The 12,503-nt window shown below is 44.2% G+C and overlaps 1 protein-coding gene across 2 annotated transcripts in view; it reads left to right on the forward strand.

The window, feature by feature from the left end:
* The window catches only part of RNF220 (ring finger protein 220), a 219,301-nt gene that overhangs the window by 194,772 nt on the left and 12,026 nt on the right, over positions 1-12,503 (forward strand). For both annotated transcript variants that reach the window (XM_069023225.1, XM_069023223.1), the window contains one exon: positions 11,978-12,086. In XM_069023225.1, coding sequence (XP_068879326.1) covers positions 11,978-12,086 — 109 coding nt within the window. The remainder of the gene's footprint in view (positions 1-11,977; positions 12,087-12,503) is intronic.

Below are 12,503 nucleotides of genomic sequence, written 5' to 3' on the forward strand. Positions count from 1 at the left end.
TGGCTGTCTGCTGAAGACCCCAGCCACCACCAAGGCAAAGCTCAGCTTGTTCAATGCTCCTTTACGTCAGCTTGGGAGGCAGCTTTGCTCAGAGAGCAGCTGGTCCCTAATTGCCCAGGCACCCCCCCCCCCGATGCCTCCACTGATGTTGGACTCTCAGCAGAAGCAGTGCTGCTCACAGAGAGCTGCAAAAAGATCCTTCCCCACAAAAAGTCTTTCTCCCTGCCTTCTGAGAGTCTGGTGCCATTTTGAAACCGAGGTTCCCCGGGGTTAAAAGCCAGCATCTTAATTCAGAGTGCCAATGTTCAATTTTGCTTTCTGCCACCAGACTAGATTGCAGGCCAGCGAGAGAGTCTGGGTTAGTGGCCCACTGGGTCACCTCCCATTTGTTTTCCTCAATTTTGTGTTGTCATAAATTCATTCCAGCCCGTTGTGGTTGATCAGTTTATCTCCGCCGGGGCAGGGAGCGCTGCGAGCATGATATATGGCACAGAGCATTGTAGCCAGCCTCTCCATGAATCACTCCAGCTGTTTGGTGTCAGCCCCAAAGCAAACAGGACCCGGCCGCTGAGCATTGACTACGATGAGCTCAGTATGGGAAGAGACATGACGTATGAATGTTTATTTAATAATTCTCTAATATTTCCAGCGGAGTGTGGCTGTGCCTTCTGGGAGGGGTGAAAGGGGGGGAGGTTGAAGAGGGAAACTCTAATCTGTTGGGGTGGGTCATAAATCAGGCAGACAACATCATTAATCAGGGATGGGACAGAAGTGGAAGGAGGTGGGACTGAAACTGCCATCCTCGTTGGGAAGGGGGCTGTGCTTTTTTTTTTTTTTTTTTTGGTAAAACGAATCTTGTTTCTGATTCCGCTTGGTCCCAGCCACACTGCCCACATAATAGCAAACCCGGACACAGGGCTGTTTAAATGAGTATGCTACCTCTGCTCTGAACCTTGCAATACAAGCCTGCCAAGCATTAAATCCCTTTATAATTATCTTCTTTATATAACACTTCATGCTTATCATGCTTCATTGGATGAGACGCTTGTTGGGTTAAAAAGAGGGTTTTAGAGACAAAAAGCAATTGTATTTGTTTTATTTTTCCTGTCTCCTCTTTCTTCCCCTTCCCCCCCCACCTTGCCTCTTTCTAATCCAGCTGTTTTGAAACATTGGCTCTGGAGGGGCTCTGGCACAGCAGCACAGGGAGAGGAGCATCAGTTAAAATTAAACAAAGTTTAGATAGGGGTCCCTGTGCAGAGAGACAGGCATGTGAGAGCAGTCAGGGAGGTAGCAGTGTCTGTTGGGGAGACCCTGCTCCCAGGCAGACACGTCCAGGCAGGAGTGGAGTGTGAAGGCAGAGGTTTAGCAGAGGCCTAAAAGGGAAGGAGCTGCGCTTAAGCTGGTATGTCAGAGGAAAACAGAAGCTGTTGAGAATTCACACCACAGGATAAGTGCTTCCTAGCCCTTCTCCACAGTGTCACACCATTAACAGGCTTTGCTGAGAGAAAAGAACATCTCATAGCAAAGACAGAATTAAAAAATTAACTTGAGTCGTAAGTGAACTAACCCTTTGTGCTCTGCTAAGTGAGAGCATGATGCTGCTGGTGGGTCCAGTACTAGAGCAGCCCATGTGAACTTGGGAGAGGATTCAGGACACTGAACTGAAGTGTGGGATTGTCAAAGCCAGGCTGAGAAAGAGCTGCTGGGCTGTGCTGCTTGTGTCCAGATTTTTATCTTTATTAGGTTTTAGTCCTTTTCAGTAGTTCAGTAGTATGTAATACTGTGTTTGTGCTTTATACTGATGTTCAGTGTTGAAAGGATACAAAGATAGATGCTCCATTTCTTTATGACGTGAGGCTTTGGCATTGCTTCTTCCTCTGGGATATGACAGTGGAGACCAGCATGCCGGGCTGTGTTTATTCTGCTCCCTCTTTTAACTGTTGGAGAGAAGTTGTACATGCCAGTGATGGTCTCAAACATCATAACTGCTGTTACAATGACCACTGTGCAAACTGAAATGGTATCAGTGTCTGGTTCTTCATAGGCTGGTGGTTAAGGAAGCTCAGCAAGGCAGGCTGTGACTGTACAAGCTCAGACCTGGCGTGGGTGGTATCTCTCTTTAGTGCAGCGTTGTCCAGAGGTCTGGTCTGATTTCATGCCTTGAGGCAGTTTTCTATAGATTTTGACATCTACATATAGGAAGGGACTCTTGTTTCTGTTGAACCTATAATGTTTTAAAGCTGAAGCATCTGCAAACCCAAGGGAGCTGCTGGCTTCAGGGGCAGTAGGTTCTGCATTCCTGTCCCATAACTGGTGAAAAACCCAGGATGGAATTTTATTCCTACGCTGGGGGCGCAGTTTAGGCGTCTTGCAATTTACGTCTCTTTGCCTGCCCCTTCTTTTCTTTTTTCTTTTCTTAGTTTCAGAAATGCTGTTAACTTTAATTTGTAGAGTTGCTTCCTGGGAATGAAAAATCGATGGGGGGCTATCGCAGTGTGAAATTCGACTGTCACTATTGAGCTATAGAGTTACCAAGATGTCTTAGAAGGTAAAAAATAAATCGTGGCCCAGCAAGTGCTCAGCTGTGCTATTTCAAAGGGGATATGAGGCTGATGGTCTGTTAGAGGGTACTTCAGTTAGATGGATGATGATTCCCTGTGAAATATTGGAGTTATTCCATAGGTAAGAGAAACTTTAGCTTATAAAACACAAACAGCTGCCTTCTAGCAGATGAATTCTGCCCTTAGATGTGTGAGCAGCTTATCAGAAAGAGGACTTGTCCCTAAAATTAGCCTGTTGTGTTTAACATTGTCTCTGATGGAGCATTGTGGATCTTGCCATGTTCCTTCTGAAAATATTTTGAGGATGTGACTGTTTATTCACATCCCTTAGCTATGCTGCAAGAATTGAGAGTCAGGGACTGATACTATTTTTTTTAGGAAATGGTTGTGTGGTGCCCAGATGCTCTCAAGAGAAAAGTAACAATTATCTTTACGTAGGCTGCATTCCCTGCTTGGATGAAAGTGTTCCTTTGAAGAGCAGAAAAGGGATCGTGTTGTGTCCCATCCGCTGCCAGGTTGCTGTCTCTCTCCTGCATCTGCTGAGGGGCAGCCCTGGCTGCACAGGGCTGGCTCTGTGCTGGTGGTGACAGTGCTACTGCTTTCCTTGGCACTCACAGACTGTTGTGGCAGGACTCAGTAAGTGTTTGTGCTCTGCCAGCTGCTGTATGACAACAGGATGGTTGTAATTACAACTCTTGGTAGTTTATGCATTTCTTAGGCTACAGTTAGTAAGTATAAATGTGAAATAGGACTTTAAAAAGGACCAGTTTGAGTTAGTTCTCATTAAACCATGTCAGGGATAGCTGTAGAGTGGGTAATTATTTCTCTTACACTTGCATGCACAGTTGCAGTACCACTGAGGGGTGCTTACTGCTGCAAGGAGAAGCATTAAGACATTTAGTTGGAGCTTGGTAAAGATTTCCCAAAGAATTTAATGACAGAAGAATTCATTGTGCTTTCATGTCTCCTTCAATTCTGTAACACAGAACCCAGCACTGCCTTTACTGGAGCAATGTAATAGCAAGTAATGTAATTAAAATAGTTTAATACCCATGTTGATTTTTTGTCCTCACTTCAGTGTTGTTGCTTTTCCTAACCTTACACCCCACTGCTACAGGCACTTCATCCTATTTCTCCACTATCTTTTTTCTTCCTTTTTGATTATTTTGTCTGCAAAAAGCTGTTGTTTCCCGCACAGTTGCATAAGCATTCCTGCTTTTTCCTCAGATAGCCAGCTCGTGACCTGTCCTTCCACCGTACTGCTGGTTTCCTCTTCTAGCTCTGGGACCACAATTGGTTATATGATACTAATGTGCCCTGGCCTCCTTTAATAGCCTCATGTTTCTTTTTGAAGGCACGATTACCTTAAATGATGCTAATTCTGATCCTTTCTTTCCCCGTAAAGGAAACAGCAACAGTGTAAAAGTTCTAGGGCGGCAGCAGCAGTTGTAGGAAGCTGTCTGGAGGATGTGTTACCACACTGCCCTTGTGTGCCTCCAATCAGCGGTCATGAATGGAGGTTCTGGAAAGCATATCACCTCCACAGTAAAGCCCTTAAAAGGCTATAGATGAATCCAAGTGCTGCTGTAGTAGCATAGATATTTCCTGTTTATTTCAGTCGTTTGGATGGGGACCATGGGAGTAGAAGACATTTATTTAATTGCTCACAGAGGCTGGCTGCAAGACTCAGCTGCCTGTCCAACCTTCTGAGTAACTTTCAGCCCTAGGAATTTGCTATTCCTCTTTCACTTCATGGATATTTTATAATTTTGTGCCCTGATCATCCAGCCAAAGCTACCAATAATCCCAGACCAGCTCCAGGCCACAGTAAAATGACAAGTTACAGCTGCTATAAGTCTTCCAGTAGAAAAATAGACCTGCCTAGCTATACATGGAGCTTGGTCATAATGCAAACATGTTTACTTGTGGATGGAGGCATGTTTCAGTAGGCTGGAACCTTTAGCCTGCGTACCTCAGCAAGGAGAGGACCTGCATTTTCCATTTCCACTTCCTGCCTTTTGTGGCTCTGGCTTGTATTAAGGTAGAGACCACAATGCACCTTCACAGATCTGTTAGAAGTACAGTTAGGGTCAGCAGGATGAAGGATACATTTGCAAAGTGAATCAAGATATTAACACATTAGATGAGTAATTATTTCTCTTTAGAAGCACTGTTTAGAGAATCATTTTCTGATTCAGCCTGTGCTGCCTCAACAAAACCTTGCTGCAACAAGCCACTTTTCCATAGCACGGCTTTTTCCTTTATCGCCAAAGCTGGTCCAGTAAAGCAATGGGATTGCATTTATTTTCTCTTTGGAACAGCGAACATAGTCTCTAAATCTAATCAGAATGACCCATGCATTCTTTCTCCCAGCTTTCATGTCGAATCATAATTGCTCAAATGGCACATTTAAAATTTTGGCGGAAGCTCAGACTTTCACTCGCCGCCTTTTTAAATCAGTCCCAGTGGCCAGTGGATACTGCGTAGCCCTACAAATGCATCTAAACATGCTGACTCCGAGGCTCCTTCTATTCTGAATGATCAGCGGTGCCATCTGTCTCTGTTTTGATTGGGGCTGGGCACATGTGTCCCAGCAAAACACGGGCCAAAAAAACAGAAGAGAAAGAGCCAGCGCCTGAATTTACTTCCCGCTTCTGTAAAGACATTGTTGGGTTCTGTGTTATGGAGGCGGGGGAGATACGAAAGCAAAATTAATTCTTCTGTCATTAAATTCTTCAGGGAATCTTTACCCAAGTCCCTACTAAATGCAGCTTAAAATGCCTTCTTGCAGTGGTAAGCTCCCCTCAGTGGTATTGCGACGGTGCATGAAAGTGTAAGAGAAATAATTCTTCTGTGGGGAAAAAAAGAGATAACATTTTTGGTTTGCATCAAGATGAAATTAGTCAGAAGCAAACTCTGAATTTGGCAAGCAGATGCCAGTATTAACAAGTTGTGCGAGCAAGTATAAAATAGAGGCACTCGTGACTGAGAGTGCCTCGGAGTCGTGTGTGTGTGCCCTTGCATGCACCCCGCTCCAAATTCACAACTTAGAACACGGAAATTAGAATGGGGAACATTGCATTATTCTTAACTTGGCAACCAGAAGCCGGGGCGCTTTGCCAAAGTAAACTATTCTCTATAATTACAGGTGAAGCAACATTCTTTAATATCTTACAATACAAAAACATACATTAATCAAGGAAAGAGGGCTTTTTTTTTCCTAGAGGACAATAAATTAGCATCCTTGCCAATTTCCTCAATACATGTGACAACGTTTTACAGGATTATAAGTCAGCCTCTTTAAAGGAGGTTAGTCTAAAAACAAATAAACCCAATAAATGAGATTTTTAGCTAAATAAAGGGGAAGCCAACTCCTAAAACATTGATGTCTTGCCAGGAGATTTACTTTTAGCATTGGCAGTCTTGCAGACCTTTTAGAGGGTCTAAACTTCACTTGGTGTGATTTGACATGGCTCTTCTGTAAACAGCTTTGCTGGGCAGTTTTCTACAGCAAGGGATGCTGTAGAAACCCCTTCTGCTATAACCAGCTCATCTAGTGAAATAAAATCTCAGTACATTGTGCCAGTCTGGTAGCCCACATGTTGTGGGGTGATTCACAGTCAATCTGCCACCAGTGCCTGACATCGGGCTTCTTTCAGAGACGTAAGATACTGAAAATGCCTGAGCTGTATCTGTTTTCTTTTAAAGCCACCTGTCACTTTTCTTTTGAAAAACTTAGGTGTCAGTTTAAGTGTTTTGCTTGTTAGTAGCAGAGGGGCTTTTTCAGCTTTATGTTATGTTCTTGCACTCCAGTAAGTGTAAAAGGCCTTTTGAGTCTGTGGATGTCCCACTGATTTCAGTACTGCTCACCCACATCTGCCAAAATAAACTCCTCGTATCTTTAGCTCTCGTGCTTGTTGCAGGTGATGCTTGCTAAATTGAAAGTGGGGGCAGATTCTTTCATCAGGTTGAAAATGAAAGCAATTCTTACCCCAAAAAACATAGGGGTGTTTATAGTTAGTGTTTGAAGCTCAGATAGCGAGGGAGTTGTGTTGAAGACGGTGTATGAGTGAGAGCTGAGACAGCATCACTGTGCTCTGCCATTCTGCAGTGCTCCTGGGTGTCACAGAGCTGTGCACAGCATGTTAGAGGCTAATAAAACAGGGACTCTTCTCTGAAAGAGTTGCCCTCTCATCCAAATGTAAATTGGCTATGAGAGAAGGCTTGCAATTACATGATTGTGCACTGATGTTGGGGTCATTTTATCAAGTCTTGAAGATTTGTGCCCCACAAAGTGAGGACTGCACCAGGCTTTCTCTCCTGCAGCGTAGGGGTGGTTATGATAATTGTCATCTACAGCCGTGGTTGGATATGGCCAGGGGCAATTTCTCTGCTCCTGGAACCTTACTTTGGTTTGACTCTGCCTTCAAAGCATCGACCAGTCTGTTTCTAATATTTATGATATGTAAGCTGCTAGTGACATGACCTCTGCCCTTGGTGCAGGGAGGTGGCATGTATGTTCTGCAGGGTTCTCTGCTTCGGACAAGGGACGATAAAGGCTTTGTTTAAAAATAAATACATCACGTTCAGGTTTGTCAGTGGTACTGTACATTTTCCTCTCTGCCGGTCTGTGTTTACAGGCATAAGAAAGCAAAAATAAATGTATGAGGAAGAGAGAAGGTCAGGATATCAAGTGTCAAAAGTAGCCCATGAAATTTTATTGGTGGTGCATTTAATCAGTGCTAAGCGTTTTTTACAAGGTACACACAAACAGTGGAATTGTAAAAATTTATGGAATGCTGTGTACAGTGTGGCCATTTATGAAGAAAGGAAAATTTATATCCAGTTGAAATAAACCAAAGGGGAATGTTTTATGGAGACTCCTCAATAGCAGGCTACATCAAATGAGATCTGGATAAGATAAGGATGGGGTATTTGCAGGGGCTTCTTTGAGGTGTTTTCCTGCTTCTTCAGCAGCTAACAGTTTGCATTTTTCTGTGGCACTCAAACAGGCAGGATGCTGGATGCAGGGACAGTGTGGTGTTTGTGTTTTTCTGTACAGTGGAAAGGAAACACAAGTGAACAGCTGCTACTGGTATCTGTGCTACAAGGCTCTCGCTCTTGGGCTTGTTCCAGTACAACAGTTTCTTGAGCAGCCCTTAATATCCAGCTGGGAAGGGTTAACTGAAGCCAATCACTCTGACATCAGCATTTTTTTGTTTCCTTTTTGGTCCAGCATTTTGTTGATGATAAAGCACAGACATAGTCAATTGAGAGATTCCAGAGCTGCAGAATCAGAGATAATTTAATTAACGGAATTGCTTGTGATTGCCCACTGGGACAGCGGGTAGGAATTGCTCGATTTAATTTGGAGAAACAAAGATCACATGCATGCTAATGTTTAACAAATAACCAGTGTTTGGGTTAAAGTTTTTTAGCAAAGAGGGGGGCAGCCGTTTCCCAGGGGAGATTTCCCAGGAGGTGATTGCTGCCTAACAGCTCAAAGATACAGATAGGTCCTTTTTCCTCTTCCATAGTCTTTCTGTGCACTTCTTCTGGCCTTTTACATGAACAAAGCAAGGATTTTCTCAGAGAAAGTGTTCTTATTTTCAGTGCTCAGGGGAAAATGCTATGAATAGTAGAAAAATACACATTGGGCACAAAGACTGAAAATTATCATATGCTGTCTGCCCAGTCTCACAGATTTGCATCTTGATACCCAGAATCCTCAGCTGTGACTGCCAAGGTGTGGAAAACTTAACCACAAAGTCCGGGGAGAAGTACAGGACCCAGCTTCTTCCACGAAGACCCCTCCCTTCCTGTTTTGCTCTTGTATAAATATTCTCGTTCAGGCTCCCATTTGTGGTGGTACCACAGTGAGTCTCTCCTCCAGGATGGAGATCCCCTCTTGGTACATCCTCAGCCAGGAAGGACAACTCAGGTATCAGTGAGGCCTCTTGCACCTGCTGGAGAAGCACCAGCACTGGGGCTCAAGGTATTGCTCTTGGCAGCAGTTGTGCTCAGCAGGTCTCTCTGGAGGCTGATAAATGACGTTATCCAAACACGTCAAATCAGAGCGCTGAGGCGCAAAATTGTTAGGAGTCCTCCTCCATCCAGTATGAGGTCAAGGCAAAGCAGAGAGCCAATTCCTTCTCCGTGATTCCCTCTGCCTCACTTGGCAGGGTAACTTGTACACAGCCTTCCCCCGTTCATGGCACTTGGCTTTCTGACCCTCGCTCCACCCTGGCGTTACCCTGTAAAAATTCTGCCCAAGGCTGCTCCCAGCTGTGTCCAGGCAGGCGCACACAAGGTGCACACACAGAGGGAATCCTGAGGGAGTTCCCAAGATTGCTGCTGCAGGAAGAGTTGCTCCTAAGCGATGCTTATCTTTAGGATACAAGCAGCAGGTTGACGGTAAAATGACACTAAATGGAATGGCATGTGAACCAAGTATGCTGGCCACCACGGGAGCCAGACACATGGGAAGTGACTCTCGTCTTTATTCCATCCCTGGAGGTAGTTTCAGTTTCCTTTATTTACTAATGTTCTCCCTATTTCCCTTGACCTCATTTCCTCCAGCTTTTCGGAAGCAACCATGCAATTATCGCTCACTTTGGGTTGACCCTTGGCCGCCACATCCCTTGTTGCTGCTGCTCCAAGAGGTTTTCCTGAAGTCTCAAGTGCAAAATACTCACAGCCAAAACTCCTATCTCTCATGTGACGTAGGAGCTGTGTCTTCAGCACTGTGCTGTGCGTCAGGATTTGTCCTGTGAGCTTGCTTGGCCTGGAGAACATGGAGTTTAAATTCTGTCATAGCTGAGCTTTGATCAGTGCTGGGAGATATTGCAGTGGCTAAAGCTCCCTCTCTTACCAATGCACCCCAGTCTTGTTAATAAATGTATATTTAACAATGTCTGGAGCGTATGAAGTGATAATAACTAAATCAATACCTCCCACATTGATTGTCCAGGATCCCTACAGCGTGACGCACGCAGCGGTGCGGTAATTTTCCAGCTAACTAGCACCCTGATCTACAGCCCTCCTATTGATTGGCCATTGTATCAGGCAGCCTCTGAGCATTATTGCTTATACCTCTATTCAGCCTCCTTTTCTGATTCATTCGTTTATTACTGGACAGGTGCGATTATCTCAGAGACTTTCCGAAATTGGCCAGTGGGGGTCAGCTGTTTAGATTTCTATAAACAAGCCATTTTCTATCTCTAGTTGTTGCAGTGGCAAATTTTTCCTTTTCAAGTTTTGTCTGTTACTGGGCTGGGACTGGGGGTGAATGGGCATTTGCTTGTATCTGCTCAAGGAATCAACTTTTCCCTTTCCTTGCTGAGTTGCCCACCTGTCTGAGGAGGATGGATAGCTCCACAGATGATAAAAGGAGAATTTAGCGAGGGTTGAGGTTCTGCTTGCCGCCTGCTTTGGGCAGGAGTCATCACATTCACTCTTTACACCTCCAGTGCCCTTGTGCGTGCAGGAAAGAGAAATGGATTCGGTGAAGTCAAATTCAACTGCAGCCTTCACCCAGCATCAGTTCAATGATGGGCCAGACTGGAAGAGAAACACTTTTTTCAGCCAACAATAATCTTCAAGCTATAAATAAATAAATCTGTTTCTTCCTTGGACAAAACTAACACCTTTCTAGACTTTCTTTGAAAATGCTAGCAGCTCTTCCTTGCGGGTGAGAACTCAAGCTGGGATATAGTAATAATTTATACCAAAGAGCAGGAGCAAGTGGGTGTTTTCACAGCAGGGAGGACTGTCTCCTACTGAAACTCTTTCATCTTGCTCCCAAGAATGTTTATTGATTCCAAGACTTGAATCCACAGTGTCCCTGTCCCCAGACAGTCCTCACCCACTAGGCTATCATGGGACATTTTTATTTATTTGCCTTTTTTTTTCAGTTTTAAAGTTGTTACCATTTTCTGGCAGTTGTCACTTGCAATGAATCTCCTTCTGATGAAGATCTCAGTTAGCTCATGCAGAACGTGTCTCATCTGTACAAAGGCAGGAGTGAAGTTGAAGGAGCTTTGTAACACTGGTAGTTAACCATATGCGTTCCAGCAGCTTCACTTTCTTCTGAAGTGTCATAATTAGAAAAATCACCCAAGATCTCTTTGACTAGTTCTGTTACAAAAGCCTTGGGAAAAGCCAGCAGAATCAGCTTGTGGGAGATAGCCCAAGTCCCTCCCTGCGTGCCAGCAACAAGTGACTAATGAACAAAGGAGTGAGTGCCTGCCTGCAGCGAGAGTGCTGAGATTGCAGCTCACTGTACTGGCTGTAGTAATTCCACTAGACCTGTGTTTTAGCCACCTGTTGATGAATCATCCTCTAAAAAGGTAGAAGACATAGGTGCCACTGTGGGTTATCTTGTGATTGATGATGCAGCTTCTGGTGTCAAAATGCTCTTCAAGAGGTTCTTCTGAGCTGGAGTCTGCTTGGAGATGCCAGAAAGTTACTGACATACACAAAATTGGTGGTTTGTTTTGTTTTTATTCTAGAGAGTGAGAGCCTTTATGTCAATGCTCTAAACCTTTTCTGGGGAATACTTGTGGGCATATCTCCCTAGGCCTGCACTGTGTAGAAATCTGATTTTGCAGCATGCTGGAGTGACACATCCTTGTCGGTAATGCTCCCTGCATTTTATTTGCTAAGCATTGCTGTCTGCCCTTGCTTTTAGGTTGGCAAGTTGCTCTTTTCACCAGCCTTGCAGAACCATGAAAATATACTTTCCTGGCCTCAGCACAATGCTTCTGTGACAAAAGAGATAATGCTGCCCATCAAAAATGACCCTAGGAAATGGGAAAACTGAGATTGTAAAGCTACCTTTATAGCCACCCTGTTGGCACTGTGTCCAGTGCTTTTGGTTTCTCTGTTTTTTTAGTATTCGAATCAAAAATCTGGGACTTTCATTAATATAAGCCGTTGTGTTGATCCTGTGTAATGAGCTGATTTTGCATTTCACAAGGCTGATAGCCAGCAAAGGCCTCCATTCTCTAAAGGGAAGAACAACTCCTATTGCCCACAGAAGGTTGTCTCAGCAGCTTTAAAGCAACTATAGAACTTTGTCTCAAGCATGTGGTCCTAAGTAATCTCTTAAGGGAGACAAGAAAAAAGGCACAAAACAAACAAACAAAAAAACCCAACAAAATATCTATTCTTTAAATGTCTGTCTTGCTTTGTATGAAGCTGTCAACCCTAGCACTGGTTGTGTTCTTTTGTGATGTGTTTGGAAGTGTTTAGAAAGACACTTGAAAGAATTCGCACTGGGTTTAACCCAAGTTGGATGTATTCGTTTGAAATACAATGCTGTTTCCTGTGCAGTACCTGTTGAGGGATTCTTTTTCCCCCAAACTCTTAACAGTCTTGTGTGCTCAGTGATGTTCACTCTCCATCATCTTTTGCAGAATTACAGAAGACTCTGCAGTGACAACATTTGAAGCGTTAAAGGCTCGTGTCCGTGAGTTAGAAAGGCAGCTTTCCCGTGGGGACCGCTATAAATGTCTCATTTGCATGGTGAGTAGCACTCCACTTGTGGTAATGAATCAGAAATGTCTTGGTATCTTTGCCGAGGAGGAGAGAAGCTTTTCTCCTTTTTCAGGCAGAGTGGGGGAACTTATCACCAATTAGCCTTCTGAATTTAGGTCTCAACAACCGCAATTTCTGTATGAATTACATTGTTCCACTGGTATTTGTAGCTGTCCCTCTATATCAGGGGCAAGAAAGGCCCAACTTCAGAAGACTTTCTGCCTTCCTGTAGAAAACTCCCAGATACCAGCAGCCTTTTCCTGCATGTGCAGATTTACATATGCAGGAGAGAGCAGAATCTGTGATCAGAGACTCGCCTTCACTGATTTGGGAACAGGAATGCTGCCTGAGCATTTAAAAGTTGCCAGTGTCCTGCATGCTCTCTGGTGATGCTGTGGCCTTCCT

The sequence above is a fragment of the Aphelocoma coerulescens genome, chromosome 8 (assembly GCF_041296385.1).
Source record: "Aphelocoma coerulescens isolate FSJ_1873_10779 chromosome 8, UR_Acoe_1.0, whole genome shotgun sequence".
In the NCBI taxonomy this organism is placed as follows: Eukaryota; Metazoa; Chordata; class Aves; order Passeriformes; family Corvidae; genus Aphelocoma; species Aphelocoma coerulescens.